The 17,985-nt window shown below is 43.7% G+C and overlaps 1 protein-coding gene across 1 annotated transcript in view; it reads right to left on the reverse strand.

Moving 5' to 3' along the window:
- Window positions 1-17,985, reverse strand: part of LOC112487117 (uncharacterized) — a 54,714-nt gene that overhangs the window by 2,451 nt on the left and 34,278 nt on the right. Inside the window, exons 2-6 of the mRNA XM_025056350.1 lie at window positions 16,237-16,340; window positions 7,320-7,399; window positions 6,040-6,174; window positions 2,281-2,448; window positions 4-139 (exon numbers count right to left, since the gene is read on the reverse strand). Coding sequence (XP_024912118.1) covers window positions 4-139; window positions 2,281-2,448; window positions 6,040-6,174; window positions 7,320-7,399; window positions 16,237-16,340 — 623 coding nt within the window. The remainder of the gene's footprint in view (window positions 1-3; window positions 140-2,280; window positions 2,449-6,039; window positions 6,175-7,319; window positions 7,400-16,236; window positions 16,341-17,985) is intronic.

Here is a 17,985-nt window from a genome sequence, read left to right on the forward strand (position 1 = left end):
CGCCTGACCAAGGCCGGGGCCAGGCGGGTGGATGAGAGGCTGCTGGAGACTCTGCTGTCGTAACAGAGTCCTGGGTCGAGCCGGACCAGAGGGAATGTGATCCAAGGTGGAGGCGTAGGACAAGACCTGATCCCCGAAGCTGGGAGGGCAGAGGAGCAGGGAGATAAGAGATTGTGACGAAGGCCATGGGCGGCACAGGATGGGACGAGGGGGAGGCGGGGAGGAGGTGGAAGAGCAATGAAAGGAGGAGGTGAGAGGATCAGATTTGGTGAGCACCCGAGATGAGAAGACCTGGGCGGAACCAACGCAAGGTGGCGGTGGACACTTCAGTGGAGACGTCAGGTTGATGCCAGGAGAGGCACAGGAAAGGTCATCCAAACGGGGAGAGGATGATCGTGGAAGGGAGAGGGAGGGGGAGGAAGGAGGTGAAGCCGTATTTGAGGAAAGTGTGGGGAAGGACACGGTGTTATGAAGCGGAGACAGGAGGAGGAAGAGAGAGAAGGAGAGGAGCGCGAGGCAGCAACAGTAGCAGCAGTAGCAGAAGTAGCAGTAGACGGTGCAGCCCGCGTGCTCCGCGTGGGCCGCGTACGGCTCGTGGTTGTGCGCGGAGCAGCGTCGCGCGGACTGAAAGCTCGACCTGCGTGAGTGGGACACCTGTGCGTTTGCCTTGCGTGTCTGTGCAGGCTGTTTGCGCGTGGACGTCTGCCGAGAGAGGCTCTGTCCTAACTGAGCGTGTCTGAGGTCGAGGGTCGAGCCTCTGCCGCTTCCTGCTCTTCCTGACGAGGGTTTCCTGTTCTTACGGGAGATCCCCATTTCTTTTACCCATCCGTCAACTTTTTTTGCATCTCACGCAGCGTCTCCTTCTCTCTCCGTCTTTTTTTCGTCCTTTAAATGCCCAGCGTCTCCCCGGAGACTTTCCCACAGCCAACCAAGTCCTTCAACGTGACGCCCTCCCTCTCATTATCAGCTCCTCCTTTCACAAATGCAGTTTAATTGTGATTTTTAATTTCTTCTAAATGGAAGTCAACAATAGATATTTCCTGTCGTCGTGAATTGCCATCTTTTATTATTTAAGAGTCCCGGTCTTTGACAGTCTTTGATAACTGGCTGAAAATATCATATTCTCTCTCATATCACAGTGTAACCTAGACTACCGGAATTAGGTCATGAGAGCGTTTCACATCAGTTATGCACAGTTTTTTTTCTGCTTTGCATTTCTTTACCTAATACAGTTTTACACTAAAGCTTTCAGTGCGCTCTTTATCTTTAAATATTCGCTTTAAAAAGTGTCCGAAAGAGGGGAAAGCAAAAAGGAGTGGCAGAGCCACACACAGATGGAGAGAGTGATGGGAACGATAAGACCAGGGAGCGACGATGGAGGAGGAGAGACAGAAAATGGGGTGCGAGACAAAAACACAGGAGACACAGACACTTATAGCAGCCTGAAAATAGAATCCAATTACAGACAGGGGGCAAAAAGAAAGATGAAAAAGAGGAGAAGGAGAGGAGAAGAAGGCAGGAATGAAGCGTGAGGTAGCGATGAGTGTAAATGTGTTGTGGGGGATGAATTCACAGGCACGCGGCGCCACAGGAAGGTGTAAAAATTCAGACTAAAAATTCAACTCCTGATTTTTTTTTTTTTTTCTCATCACGTCAGATGATTGGTGAATAGATAGAGACAAACGTTCGTTTCACTTCTCGGTTGAAACCCTGTCGAGATGACAGGCTGACAGGCCGTGTTGTTGTGTTTAACTCCACTGTTTCTGTGTGGCACAGTCAAAGTCCTCAGGCATGAATCATTGATATCATCCAAACATATACTTTGTGGCTTAAGGTTTATTTTTATATAATACTATATTATATTATATTACTACAGTGAGTGTTGTATCGCTGTCGATGACGTAAATCCACTTTTCCCCCGGTCCTCTCACCTTTATTTTCGTCCATCTGCTCACCTTGACATCTCAATATCACCTTCCCCTCCCCCGAAGTTGGCCCAACACAGATATGATAATTTGGTCTAAGAATAGAAGGTCCAAATTTGAACTGGAATAACTTTTTTGTGTGACGCTAAAAATAATAAATATGCATTTTTAATTTTCCGTGTTTTCTGTGAAACTTGTGATTGTGATTGTACGTCCTTCACAGAAGCACTTTTGTCCCTGTCCCTCTCTCTGTGTCGTGATCTGACGGTCAACCAACTGAGGGGGTTCTTAATGAAAACCAACAAAAAAGCCAATACAAATGGACAATCAAACCAATATCTGAGGTCAAACTTACTTGTTGGGTCTCAGCCCTCCAGCCTGGATGTGGCCCTGGACCGTCTGCCACCTCCCGGCCTTCACTCCATCGCTCACCACGCTCTTCACGCTGTCGCTGCCATAAGAACCCCCCACATCATCCCCATGCCCAGTTGCTGCCCCCTTCTGGCCCCCTGATACTGCCCCACTGAGCAACAGAGAAACAGGTCCCACGGCAGACAGGGTGGAGGAGAGGAGGAGTAATAAAAGGCAGAGAAGGAGACACGCAGCAGAGTGTGAGAAAGACGGACACAAACACACACACACACACAGGAAAACCGATTGAGCAACATCATGGCGAAGGAGGTGAGACAGATCAGCAGAGGGTGTGAGGGGGCAGGTCTAGTTTTCCAGGCCAAGTGAGAGGCAAGTGGGTGAAGAAGTCTGAACTCTAGTGAGGGTAGGAGGGGGAGGAATGAGAGGAACCAGGAAGGAGGAAAAGAAGAAAACACAAAAAGAGCCTGAGAGCAGTGAGGAGTCACTCCTGGAGGCCGGTGGACTCCAACTACGGCTGCCAGCGTTCACTAGTGGCAACAGTGTGTGTACAGCATTTGTTTGTTTACCAATTGTTCACCAATGTAGTTCAGTTGTGGCTATGAAGAGCTCTAAGAGCAATTTTTGCCCTCGTTTGAAAAGGTCGACCAACATTTAGCATTATCATTCAAAAAAGGGAGAGAGTTGAAAACCCTTAAAAACACAGTGAAAAAAAGAGGAAGTATTTAATGCCTACATTTTAAAATGTCAGTTTAAACCGATTTGGGGTTTAAAATGTCATGTCTGGCCTGAAAGAAGTGACGATCAAAAATAAAGCACAGTGGTGCCCTCTGGTGACATGACTCCATTTCATTAATATGCAAGAAAGCCTCTGCTCCGACAGACAGACACAGAATTAGGAGTCAGAGAAGAGACATTGACGTCTGGTGAGTAGGCTGGGATCAGAAGGATGAGGCGGGACGGGGGACGCACTTAAATCATATCCCTTTGAAGGTCACCTTCCATTACGATGAATCCTGACCAGATGACCTGACAGTGCACGCGGACACGTCATTAATCTTAACAACGGCACGGGTGACACCCGTCGGAGCGCTGGTAAACACGGGAGCCGAGCACAAGGTGAAAAATCTTTAGTCTTCATTAAAAGATATACGTTTATCACTCCGGTTATGACTGGACGTCCTCTGCGTCGGGAGGAAGCAAGGTACAATTAAAACGTAAAGCACAGAGCATACACACCGACACTCGGGTTTGCTCTGATATTAAATAAATGAAATGAGTAATCTCCTAATGTAATTCCAATCCAGTGACTCCAATAAATCTCCTAAATTGGAGATTGATCAAGCAGGAAAATGAAGTTTTTAAATAATGAGACCCGCTGTGAGCGAGAGCTTCTCATCTCCAGAGAGTTTTGAGCAGAACTGATTCCCCGACTGCGTGGTGACTCATCAAGAATATGTTTGATTCAAGTCAGAAGGTTAAGCCCTGTCACCACTGGGTAAAATATCTATTTTAATGTTATGTATTTAATTAATGGACTGTCCAATTTCACTTGTTGGACTTCCTTCCGTAAATCAACTCATTCACCCGTACTGCCATAAAAACTTTATGAACTTTTTTTTTTTTACTGCTACTGTCTCTAAGAAAAACTATGACCAATAATTTAAAACCTTAGGGTTTGTTTTTTTTTTTTTTTAAACCAACTCCTTAAGACACCAGTGTCAGGGTCGAGATGAGTAAGCGCTATCTTCAGGCAGAGTTTTTCAGACTGAAATCCATATATTCACTGTGCTCATAAGGGCATCGCTGGCTCTTTTCTTCAGGCAATTTAGCACACAGTCCACAACTGCTGGCTCTATTGAAGATGACCAGTTATTAGACGTTTCATCAGACTGGAGCCTGGTAGCAGGATGTCTAAGCTCGGCTCCCCCCGTCCCCCCCTGCCTGGAGGGAGACAGGTGTGACCTTGCTGGAGCTTTATTGGATTCAAGCGTCAAGTGAGTCCAAAAAAAAAAAAAAAAAAAAAACGACTTTGAATGCATCAAGTACAAACACTGTTGCCTCATCTCTCAAGCTGACAGGCGGGTGGATGAAGTTGAAAGTGTTAGTGCAGTGAACTAGAACACGTCAGGTAGATGAGGATCAGAGAAGCCACAGATGGAGATAAACCACAGGTAAACACTGGCAGCAAACACTGCAAACCTGGTGTTAACGGTCAACCCTCCAGCACAATAACCACAGCGACAACTACTACGGAAGGCAAGTGTCCGTTCAAACGAGCAGAGGAGAGGAGGATGCACAGGAAAAACAACAAGGTATACACACGTCATTTTTCGGAAAAGGAAGGTTACGTGAGGGTTGCCCGTCTCCATGGTTTCACCCCATGGGAGAAAGGGGAGAGGTTAGAGGTCAGGAGCTAGTGGAACTAGCAGGGCTGTAGGGAGTAGGGGGGCACGTGAACATACGCCCGTGTGTTCATTAAAAGGTGACAGGACGTGAGGAGCAGCAGTGGAAATTAGCCTGGAGCTACGGAGATGTGCTGCTCCGCTGCTTCACTAACAGTCAAACGGCTGCGACGGGGGACACGGGAACGTGCATCTCTGACATTTACTACTCGCACATTCCCCCACGCCAATTATGAGTAATCATTAGCAACCACTTGTGCCCTCCGGTGCGCAAACATGGGCGGGCTGATATTGTTGCCATTATTGCTGCTTTTAATAGAAATAGTGTGAGCGGACAGGACGCTCTCTGTGTGTACTTTAGGCTGCTCTCCTGCCTCCTCTGCAGTTCCTCAGACTATCTTCTCTACCAGCCATCTTCTCTCTGGTCTTCCTCTTCCAACCCCTGCCTGACAGCTCCATTTCCAGCATCCTTTGACAATTATTTCCCCTTTTTCTCTCTCTCTCTCTTTCTTTCTGTCTATCTTAATCTCCAAAGTGGTCAACCCTCTGCTGTCCCTCGGAGTTACCTTCTTCCTAATCCCGTTCATCTTGGTGAATTCGAAATGGAAATCTTAGTCTTCAACTCATCTCCAAATCGTACAAGCCTTTTAATCAAGTCCTAGTAGAGTTTGGAGTAGTAGTAAAAGGGTCGACCCAGGTACTCCCCTCTCTTACACATTTAAACTTCACTTACAATTCTCATCCCTCTTCTGCAGAACTTCAGTAGCCACTCTACTCTTACCGCACATTGAAAAAAACTCAGAGAGACACAGAGAATCCTGCACGACTAATTGTTCGTCAACCTTGTCTTAACGTTAAAAATAACAGGAAGTTTGGAAGCCCGCTGTAACCTCACCCTAACCCTTAACTCATCTGTCACTCAATGGAACACCTTACAGCAGGGGTGTCCACACTTTTTCGGCTTGGGAGCTACTTTTCAAGTGACCGGAAACTACATTGAAAACTCTAAATATATATTTACTGCTTTGATCAAACCAGCACTTTCTTTGAGATCTACTGGTAGAACTTTGATCAAACCAGCACTTTCTACTGGTAGATCCCGTTCTTATTGGGCACCCTTGCCTTACACCAACCTCACATACTTTTCTGCCATTCCTGATGACATCATACACATAAAGAGTCTGTTGAGATATTTGTTTCAGACAAACTAAATAACTCAAGTGGATAGTGTGGCAGGAAACGCAGGGAAGACGGGAGAGAGAAGGGAGATGACTCTGCCCCTGCCTCGTTACAGCCCTGCTGTGGAGAAGAACTCTTACCAGCCTTGGACCAAGACTCACTTGAGTGTGAGGCGTGGGTCTCCATATGGAGCATATGGAGAAATGTTAAGTACGAACTCCTTGGGAGGATAAGAGCTCCACCTCTGCTGCACTGTGCTGCTGTCATTGTTATTCCAAAAGTCTCTGTCTAGATCACTGTGGCCAAAGAGAGAGACAGGTCAGAGCAACACAGCCACGGAAAGCCTTGGCACCAAACAGACGCTGCTGCGTTCAAGGACCATAGGAGAGCCTGATACGAGGGAGAGAGTTGGTGTCGAAACAATCACGGTTAGAAAACAAAACAATCCCTGTAACATGTTCTTTTTTTTTTTTCTTTTTTACCAGATGATGTCAGAGAGGAGCCGTGGTTGCGGGTTTTGGTAAAATAACAAAGGGGCAGCCTGGAGGGAAAAGGTGTTCACAGAAAGCTTTTCATAGAGCAATGGAAAATACAGGCAACAAGAAAAGAGGGATCATCACAATCCATTGAATACATACAAACATTCTGTTTATCTAGCACAGCACTCGGGTCTCCGTCCTCAGTGCGAGCCGGGAGAGAACGCATGAAAGCACGGTGCACACGACAGAGATAAATCACAGCCAGTCAGAGTGGAGAGGTAAGCAGAAAACACTGATGTCATACAAGTCACGCAGCAGTGGCCAAAGGAAGAGAGCGGGAGAGAACGACAAGGCGCAAAGAAGAGCTCGGAGGTGGAATGGCCGACAGAGCACACCGATGCTGCCGGAGCCAGTGAGAAGGAGAAGCAAAAAAAAATCAACATCTACTCCGAACACATCACAGAGAAATCAACGTCAGTGCTCAAAACTTTTCATACACAGGTCACAAAAAAAAAAAAGCTGAAACAACAGCAGGTTGTGGAGAAGAGAAGAAACGGTGAGGAACAAGTTAATGGAGGCAATTGCAAAAATAACGTCTTGCACTTAGCATTACACAGCTGACATTTCCGTGTGCTGACCCGTGGTCTTATTTCAATATGAACAGGAGAGACCTTACTGTGAGTCTGAGCCCTGTAAGAAATGTGAAGGTGAACAATACACTCCAACAATCCCACAGAAACTGGCTGATTCCCTTTTAGTAAAACCTGCAGCATTAAAAAAAAAAAAAGGTTTGTACTCAGGAGCTGAACTGCTCAGCCCGAGGTTTCAAAGGTAAAACGATGCAGCTTTAATCTACACAACCATCTAGAAAAAAAAAGGTCTTTAGGGCTGGAGCTGATCCAACTGAAAGTTCATTATCACCAGATTAACCTACCCCCCCCCACCAGTTAGCAGGCACTTACTTGATGGCTTTCTTCTCCCCTCGCCCACGTGCCGAGTCTGGAGTGTCTGCCGTTTCCATTCCTGGCTTGTTCCTCTTCCCCTTTAGGCGAGTGGTTGGAGGGGATGACGAAGAAAACAAACAGAAAGAGGTTAGTTGAGACGTGTCCTTTAAAGATGTGTTTCAGCTACATACCCCCCCCCACTCCCCCCGCCCTCCATTATCTCAGGAACACGGTGCCATCAGTCCTTTATCTGATTACTCTCATCAAAGTCAAATCAAATCTGCGGTGGAGAGCCTTTTCTGCCTGTGATTATCATTGGAGCCACCCCGAAATTTACATGGCAATTGCCTCTTTGAGGTAATCTGGTGGAGAGGAGCCTCTAGAAGGTCCTGATTTCAAAGAGGCAGAGCGTGACCTGCTGTCACCATGGAAATAATGGCAATTTAAAGGTGCCGGTGTGTGAGTTCTGCCAGGAGCATTCATTAGGGTTGAAGGTGTAGCACGTGTGTTACACTGCAGGGAATCTCTGTTGACACTTGGGATCACGTCTACAGGTGTCACACACATGTGCGTGCGTACGACTCCCAGAAATCTGAAAGATTTCTGTTTTGCTCGGTCAATATATTCCTCAGCAAAACGAGCCCCTCGTTCGACGCCGACACGCTTTTAAAAGTCAAATTCAGAGGTACGTGAAATAAGAGTGAATTATACTTGTACTGCAGTACAATACCTCCAGACGGGTTGAGTGGTTGAGGAGAAATGTCCTAAATTCTACGCCTTTGTAAGAGCAGAGTTTCCTGTGTTTAGACAGTGGCTAGAATGGCGTCAGTAACTTGTATCGATCTATTACCGTCTTGACACATTTTTAAAATATGGGTTTTAATTTTTTAAATTATAATTATAAATTGTTCATCAACCGTTTCAAGCCTTTTCTCTCCCTCACAGGGTGTCCCCCAGGGAATAGTACTCGGCCCCCTTGTTTTTATTCATTACTTAAACTGCTTGTTTTTTTTTTCTTGTTTACCCTTTTGTTTATGTAAATATGACTTAATACAACCCATTTACTGCTATTGGAATTTTTCTTACTTTCCATCTAACCATCCACCATTATCAGTTTGATAATGGTGGATGGTCACGTCCAGAACCGACGGCTGTATTACGAATGGCACGTCCAACAGAGTCCTACATAAAACCAGAACTCTGCTGCTCACGTACTTGTCAGTGAAAGGCTACCATCAACACATCACTCCAACAGTACTAAAGCCCCACTAACACCACCACCACCACCCCAACGTCCACAGTTACAGCGCTCTGACATGACTCACTGACCTGCTCACCACAGTGCTCCTTCACATAATCACTGTTCACCTGATCCTCCACAGAGTTTAGGACCAAACACCTGTGGTGAAAATGCTCTCCCCCAAACTCAGCCCCTCCCCCTGCATCTCCTCCCCCCCTCCCGCGCACACACACACACACGTCCAGACGTTCGCTGGAGTTTCTTACTCTTTTTAGCTTCAATCAAGCCTTTCAAGCTGCCACCCAAAAATCGGGCGAGTCCAAGCTGTACCATGTTTGGTGTTGGATGTATTTCGTTATTGGTGCGTTTAATAATATCATGTAAATTATTCTTTAAACATTAAGTGAAAAGCACTGTCTGTTGTCTGTTGTCGGAGGGCAAATGTTTTGAACAAAACAAATACAAAAAACATTACAGCTTTACTTATTTACATTATGATTTGAATCTTGATTAGCAATTTCCTCCGCCCCGGGGTTTGTTTGTATTTTTCCTCTCTAGGTCTTGATGATCACCGCCTTAACAAGTTGTTTGTTTTTATTTTATTGAAAATATGATTTTCTAATAATTCTTGCAATTAACTCAATCAGATTTCCTTGATGCTTGTATTTCTTTTTTTTTTTTTTTTTTTACTTTTTGCATTTTGCATGGATAGTATTTGATTTGATTTATCTTCACATTCCCAGATGTTACGTACCCTCTCCTCAAGGATGTGCAGATCGGCCGTGTATGACATTCTGACTGACTCAACTTCATCTGTGATGCATGAAATGCTTATAAATAACACAGGGTATGAAAAGGCAAACCAGTGTCACAGCGTTGAACTTTCAGGCTTCGGCAGGAAAAAAAAGAAAAAAAAAAAAAAAGATTGATTTTGACTAAGGTGTAAATAAAACAGCAAAATGAGTGGAATTTGAAAGTGTTTGCGTAGTGTGGCTGTGGATCAGGACCAGCCTGAGCTGACAATAACCCTGCTGGGCGAAAAAAAAAAAAAAAAAAGATAAAGGGCACGCCGTGTAAAATATCTATCGAATCACCATCAACTCCTTGAACAGCTGCACACTGAAATGTTTTTAATTTACATAATGGCCTCTAGAAAACAAGCCCCGTAGACATGGAAGTACTTACAGTATAGATTAAAGTCATCACAGAGCCTTTCCAGCTGACACACTCTAGCGGCTGTTCACACTTTTTTTTTTGCAGCTCCCTGGAGGCGAATGATTGCCCTTATCCCTGGTTTGACATTGGCTAATACACGTTACATCATTTAATTCCGTGTTTTGGAAAATACAATAGCACGCACATCCCATTAAAACCCGTACAACATGTGCACGCCCCGGAGGTGAACTTAAATACAAGGGACGGTTGGACGTGCATCGATGTCTCCCTTCTTGCGAGACAATTTCTGAGAGGGCGCCACTCGCTCTGCCAGCCGAGGAAACACCATCAAAGGAAACTCATGTATCATTCAAGGCTATCGTAAAAATTTGAAGAATGTGGCAAGACAGAGTGTGAGAGGGAGAAGAAGAAAGAAGAAGAAGAAGTGAGAGCTGGAAAATAAACCATATCTGTGAAGGAAGAAAAAAAAAAAAAACGGGCAGGAGAGAAATCAGAGAGATGTGAGATAAAAGAGATGAGAAGGAGGGACAGGTGTGAACTGGGACAAACACTGGATGACAGGAAGTCCCAGGAGGCATCCAGGTGGAAATGAGAAGGGACTAATGTGATGTGTAACAGACATCAAGCCTCCACATGTGGACACACACACACACACACACACACACAGATGTAGACAGTTCAAAACCACAAACCACCTTCTTCCATTTCCTCCTGCAGCTCATTTCCATTCACAAACACTTTGGTTCTGTTTTTCAAGAGAGCAGCAAAACAACGACTGTGATGAACACTGCTAACCGCTAACGGCTAACTGCTAACTGCTAACTGCTAACTGACTCAACATTTAAGGACATTTAGTGCAAACATCTGAACAACTTAACACCTGTGTTGAAAATATCCACTCACCACTGCAGGTCATTTAGTGCAAACATCTGAATAACTTAACACCTGTGTTGAAAATATCCAGTGAAAAATAATTTTGGATACTTTCCCTGCATTTTCCCTCAAATGTGATATTTCTTTATTATTAATTTTTGTTTAACATTTATATATATATATATATAATTTGATTTTAATTTGATTTTTAACACTGACTGTTAAATTACATTAACATTGATATTTGACTCCTGGGCAACTGTTTCTATCTCATTCGCTGGTCTTACAGATATAATAATAAGTCGAGTAATTATAAATAATAATAATAATAAGTAATAATGTCAGTACTGCATATTAAATATTAATACGTGTAAGGTAATACACAGTACTGCATAATAAATATGCTTTATTTCTAACTCTGCAATTGATATGATTTAAAAATGTGCTTAATGATATGTAAAGTTAAATGCTCTATATATCCAACACAATACTACGTAGTATTTTACAAACACAATATTGTATTGTATAGTAAATTGGCAGATGTCCAAGACCGTGGCACTCAAGTGTAAAGTTGGTTCACTGAAGACAAAGAGTCTGTCCACATTCAGTGGCCGTGAAACTGTGATGAAGAAAAACAGTCAGAAACCAACCTTACAAACTGTGACGCACGGATTTGTTTTTGTTTTTTTTCTCAAACTGTAGCAATCACCACTTCCTTTCACTTTTTTTTTTATATTTCTCTCACCGCAGAGAGAAGAAAGCTGTTATGATGTCAACAAATGAAGGACTGATCCGACAAGGCTGGTGCAGGAAAAAAAGATTCACTGAAGGTTTACAGGTTTACAGTCTGCTGTCAACCAGGCAGTTAGGGCCAAACTGCAGACAGCAACAACAGTCAAAAAGTCAGACACACAGACGAAATGGCCCGGACAGGAAGGAGCAGCACGAGCTCGACAAGTGAACTCCACTCAGAGGGAACTGCTGCACACACCATCATATATTTACGTTTATTACATGTGACCAGAGATAGACAGTATATATGTATATATATATATACATATATATACTGTATATATATATAGCATATATATATGTGGTATATGTATATATGTATATATATGGTATATATATAGCATATACAGTATATATATACATATATACCATATATGGTATATATGTATATACACAGACACATATATAAATATATATGTGTATATATATATATATGATATATATATATAGACATATATATATACCATATATATACATATATATATATACCACATATATATATGCTATATATATATACAGTATATATGGTGAGAATAGTTTTCAATTTTTTTTTGTGATCTACTACTCGGGAGCCGGTGGGATCATCCAACGTGCGAGTGTTTTCTTTCATGTTCTTCAGGTTTTATTCTCTATGAGTGTCCATGTCAGGCCGCCCGGGGTGACACCAAGGGTTTTCCTTAAGAATGTAGATAAAGGAGTAGACAGAGTGAAACCAGCGCTCTCCGTCTCAGCTGGCAGTGAACTGCCTTCCAACACCCAGCTGTGTTTGTTTGCTGTGAATTAGCAGGCAGCGAGAGTCTACATGCTCGCTCAGTATTACTCACACCACACCGTAATTACAGAGGAGTGAGCCATTAACATCGCTGTCCACTGCGACATCGTCCAACGATCGGTGAGTTTTCGGCAGACGTCAAAATATGTATTTTTCTACCTGTGGCAGCCGGAGGTTGAATTGCACAGAGAACGATTCCGTCCAGGAGGTGTCACCTCACCGGGACTACGGCTTATTTTAGAATAATAACAACATTTACAACTCTCTGCTCTCGGACGGTCTAATGTGTAATGACGCGGCGTGACGGTATTTGAGTGTGTTCTGCAGATCATCTGACAAACACAAGATCGAGGGTTAGATTCATGAACAGAAGGATATTTCAGACCAAAACGAAACAAATCTTTTTGTACTAATCAAATCAAATAATTCAAACTAACGCTGTCGCCACATTAAAACAATGACCACAAATATTAAAAAATATTTTTCAAAATAATACTGAATGAACGTTAAAAACCAACTGTCCAGAAAGTGATCAAAGCTTTTACTCTGACAGTTCATCCATCCGTCCATTCTTATCTGCTTATCCGTTACTTCCTGCAGGTGGTGAGTCCACTGTAGGTACCAACCGCCCTAACTGGGATTCGAACTTTCCCAGGAGGTGATGACACCAATGACAGAGATATTGCCTCTGGGCCAAAGCGCCACCAGAAACAAAATAGTTTTCAAAATATTACTCAAAGCTTTTACTCTGACAGTTCATTTAAAACAAAAATTCTAGTTGACAAAGTGTCACCTAAACTACGCGACTGAATTCAAACGCAGTGTTGGATAAATTCATCTCAACAAAAACTGCGTTCGGTGAGGTGCGAACGCCTCCTCCATCCACTGTACAGTAAGGTGTCACATGTTACGGTAAGCCTTGCTCCTGTCCTCCGGCCTGATGTTAAAACACCTCCAAAGGGCTGACATTGTTGACCTGCTTAAATGAACTACACACGAGGGCAAAGAGACACTGAACTGCAGTAAGAAAACGCACCACGCCGTCTGACTGAGTACTTCTACTCATTTCTCCAGTAAACACAACTAAAACATTTACATATGCGACTGCAAGCAGTGTAATCCAGCTGAACATCTCGTCAGCTCCAATCTCAACTCCAGCAGCAACCGCTGCGTGTCATGGATCAAATGACACAGAGACCTGGGAGCAGCTGAGGGGGGTTTCTGAAATGACACACAGTCACTGCTGCTCAGGCAGATGTGAGCTGCACTTCCTCTGATATGCAAAAAAAAAAAAAAAAAAAAGATCCACCTTAATTCCAATCCCCTGCTGGGAATCATCAGCTCCACGACACAGGAGCCTAATAACCATGTGACTCGTTGTGCAACTGACTGCGTTTTTGTTGTTTTGTCTTTGCCACTGTTACATTTAATTAAAAACAAAATAAACCTGACCATAAAACAGGGGTATAGTTTGTTTTCATTTTTGTGGGAAACCTAAGGAAAACAGTGATTTTTATTATTGGGCATTATTGACATGATGAAAAAAACCAAAAAAAAAACATGGCACATAGGGTCGACCAAAAGTGTTCGGTTAGCATCGCTGCTACAGGACAGTCGGAACAGCAAGGCTCTGAGATGACCACACACCAGGACTTTTTCTAAAATAAAACCAATCCAACCGGCTGACAAGCTACAGCACCGAAGGCGACACTCACCCAAAATATCTTGCCTACTCACCTATGAATCATAACAAAATCTGGCATGGCTCCACACAAAGCTGGAGGCAAACATCTCCCGTTATAAAAGCTGACACCGTCAAGGAAAAGTAGTGGTCGGACAGTTTTATACTTGGACTAGCTGGTGACGGCTAACAAGCTGCGGTTCCATTTCATCATCGTGGGGATGACGTGTTGTTTTTTTTTTGTGCGCACGGATAATGAAGCCACGTGAATTTACGTGCCTGCTGAAAGAACACAGCGTGTTTATGCAGATTGGGATGTATATGCATTCAAATGATGTCCTGGGGGAATGTGGAAGTTTCATGGAACTGCGGGCGACGGAGAGATCAAGGGAAGTGAAGGAGAATCTCCCACACGGAGATCGGATCGTACGGCTGTCGACTGCACGAACACAGACTCGAATAGAAAAAAAAATAAATAAATTAAATAAAAAACCTGTGGGATCATGTATTAATGAGAGGGAAAATGTGTTTTAGCAGGATTAGTAGTATTTGTGTATCATCATCAAAAGTACATCCATCATCATTAACCACTGCCATTTATCTCAGACTCACTTCATCATTTTGTACATCAGGCAGCTGTGTTTAATGTGGTTCCACTCTGGTGGGTGTCTGCAGTTTTTATAAACGTGATGACAAAGAATTTGATTAGCATCATAGGCCCACTCGTATATTGTACTGCGTTGGGATTTCCTACTACTTTACACAAAGATACGCAGTGCATTTTCCAGTCAGATTCCACCAAGTACTCGGTAGTAAAATACTTAGTAGGATACGCACTAAGCTGTTTTTACTTGTAGTAGTATGTAGTATGTGCTCGAGAATGTGTTGAAACAACTTTGTTTTTACTTGTAGTATGTAGAATGTGCTCGAGAATGTGTTGAAACAACTTCCTGCTGTGGTCATTTGTGGACTTTTTTTTGTTAATTGTTCGACTCGACTCAGATAGTTTAAAATGTATATTTTATTTTTTATATATTTTATCAAATTTATTGTAGAGTCGAGGTAAGAAAATGTCGAGATAATCAAGCTTGACTGTTGAGGTCAGCTGCCAGTGTCTTGCCATTCGTTTCCAAAAAAAAAAAACCAATACATAAATAAACACAATATTTGACTAGTCTATAACATGAGAGAGACTTATTTTAACTCCGAGACGATTCCGAAGCGAGTCACCTGACGAACGCGACAGCCCTCGTGTCGACACAAACAGGTGTAGGAGATTTCACCTCAGCAAAACACAACAGACAAATGTGCGGCTGCCAGCGAGGCTGCATCTGGCGTATTAAGATATGGAATTTGAGTGGTTTTCACAAGGTCACGGGGGCCAATAGTCATCTCATCCAGCCCCCCCCATCCACCCTCCCCCCACTGCAGTTCGGTGTCTGCTGCCAGGCGCTGTCACAGGATGGAAATAAGATCCATTTACAGCAGCACTGCTAAGAAAACCTTAGGGACTTTCCAAGGTGCTGCTAGTGGAACTACCTCCGTCCACAGCAGGAAACCAAGATTCATTCACTGCTCCATTTACTCCAAAGTGGAATATCGAATGTAACACAATGTTCCGTTGAGGTAAACGATAGACGGCTGTGCTGTAGCACTTTCATTTCGGCACCAGCCATTTCCTTTTGGTTTTTTTACGCTGATGCTGTTATGACGGACATAACAGCATCAGTCAGTAATCCCCGGTACAGCCACCTCACTGCCGAGGCCGTCATAATACGACTGACGTTGTTGTAATGTTTACGGGCCTTAAGACTCCGCGGTAAAAATATAAGACTGCGTGAATTAACTGTCTGGGTTTTGACGTTTATTCACAAATCAATTAACGTGGCAGACGAAGAGAAATTTTTTTTTTAAAAACAAAGCTGTCACGAGAAGTGGCGCTCGGCCACACGACTCTGTCTTCCTAATCAGTCGTTGCCTCCCGTTAATCAATCAAATTTCACAGTCCATAATCACAATGATGTGCCCTCCAGAGGAGGTCATCTGAATTTGACTTCTCCTCGGTCCGACTGATCAGTCGTAGCTGCCGTCACATGTCCCACTGTACCTGTAGACCTCCTCCTACACAGTGATGGTCAGCGAACACTTGGATTCACTCAAGTGGAGTTTTGAAGGAGTTTAGGGTTTAACCATGATGTAATATTTTGTATTTTGGTATTCCGCAGTACTATACTTGATCAGCAGGTCAGGATTTAACCATGATGTAATATTTTGTACTTTGGTATTCCGCAGTACTATACTTGATTTTTTATTAATAATTAACCTGCATATATATATTTATATATTTTGACCATGATGCTCAGAAGTACAGGTGTTCCTTTGTGTATCTGTGTAAACTCACCAGCTTGCGTTGACACCATCCACAGACGCCACAAAGAGCCACCAGCCAGACAGCACACACTGTCACTGCGAGGGAGAGCAGGAACACACTGAGGGACACCGAGCCTGCGTAAACAGAACCGGCGCCAACAGGAAAGGAGAGAAAGAGAGAAGGAAAAGAAAAATGAATGACGTGTTATGACGAATATATTCATCGTACGCTGAAGTAAAATACAAAACACCAGGTGTTGTTCCTACACTGACCGGGTTTCACTCATGACTTCCACGTCATGACGTACTGAGAAATACAATCTCATCACTACCCCCTTCATCCTGGACCATTTCAATACCTTTCCAATAAATGCTGCAGCGGGGCTTCACTCAGTAGCACACTCATCACTGTCACGGTGTCACAGCTTGTTAAGTGACAGGCTGAAAGTGAAGGCAGGGGAGGAGGAAGGAGGGGGGAGGGGGGGTGGAGAGGAGAGGAGAGGCTGGGCTGACAGTACAAGTGAGCTCATGATTAATGGGTATCAGTAGATGCCCGGTGTGAGAGGCGGCTCTGGAAGAGAGTCATAAAAAAACATCATCTATTGATGCTAGTATGTGTCTCTCCGTGTGCCTCTGCGCGTCTCGGGGGGAGGAGGGGCATGGAGCGAGCGACAGAGGGAGTTAGAGAGAGAGGGAGGGGGAGAGAAGCACCTGTGTGCCTGTGTGTATTTACAAGTCGGTTATCATAGCAGCGGCGGACGTTACCTCCCCTCCACGTGGCTGGGTGTGTTTCACTTGAGAGAGTAGTGAGAAGTGGAGAGCAGTGATGCAGGAACTCACGGGATTTCACGCAGGACAAGATCTTTTTCAGGCCGTACTCATACAGAGAGACAGAAGGAAACAAGAGCGTAAAGCATAACTAGCACCACGGACAGCGACCTTGATGAGTTCCTTAATGACTGGCCATTTAGGAAAAAAAAACCATCTGACAGAAAGACATTAACAAAATAAAAGAGAGGCAGAGCAGTAAGGCAAAGGTCGCACGTGTTTGTCAATGTGCAGATTTATAGATTTTTTTTAAATTTAAAATTTTAACTTCAGTAAGAATAACAACCCATTATGGCCTTTGCCACTAGGGGTAATTGTGGCTCACAGCTACGTGCTGAACTTCACAAAAAAATGTGAACGACTAAATTTGAAAGATATTCAAGGTCTGGCGTCACCATACAAGTGTAAAGAAAGTGACGTCAAATCTTAACCTATCATCGCCGTATTGACATTGACACAGATTTCCTCTCACCTGATTTGTTTCCCCAGAAGTGAAAACATCAAATGAAAGAAAAATGGCAGCAGAGACGTGTGTGTTTCCATAAGGGAAATAGGAGCAGAATTAGCACTGAATTCTAATTTTATGTCTTTGTGTCACTGGGGGCCACGCACTTGGAAGAAGGCAAGAAAGAGAGCAGAGGAAACTAGCACCACGGACAGCGACCTTAATGAGCTCAAACATCAGTGGTCATTTGGAGACAGGCAATCCTGCAGAAACACCAGAGGAGACAAACATCCTGGTTGTACGACCAAAGCTGATACATCGCCTGCACTACACACGTATCAGGAAATGTCAAGAAAAACTTGTTGTTGTTCTGGTTTTAACTGTTAAAGCGGACTTCAGCCGTGAATGTACTACCTGTCTGTACTACTGAGTTCAGTAATAGGCACACGGAATACAGGCTCTACTGCTGTATATTACTATGTATATATATATATACATATATATATA

The sequence above is a fragment of the Cynoglossus semilaevis genome, chromosome 6, assembly GCF_000523025.1.
Source record: "Cynoglossus semilaevis isolate Cse_v1.0 chromosome 6, Cse_v1.0, whole genome shotgun sequence".
Classification (NCBI taxonomy): Eukaryota; Metazoa; Chordata; class Actinopteri; order Pleuronectiformes; family Cynoglossidae; genus Cynoglossus; species Cynoglossus semilaevis.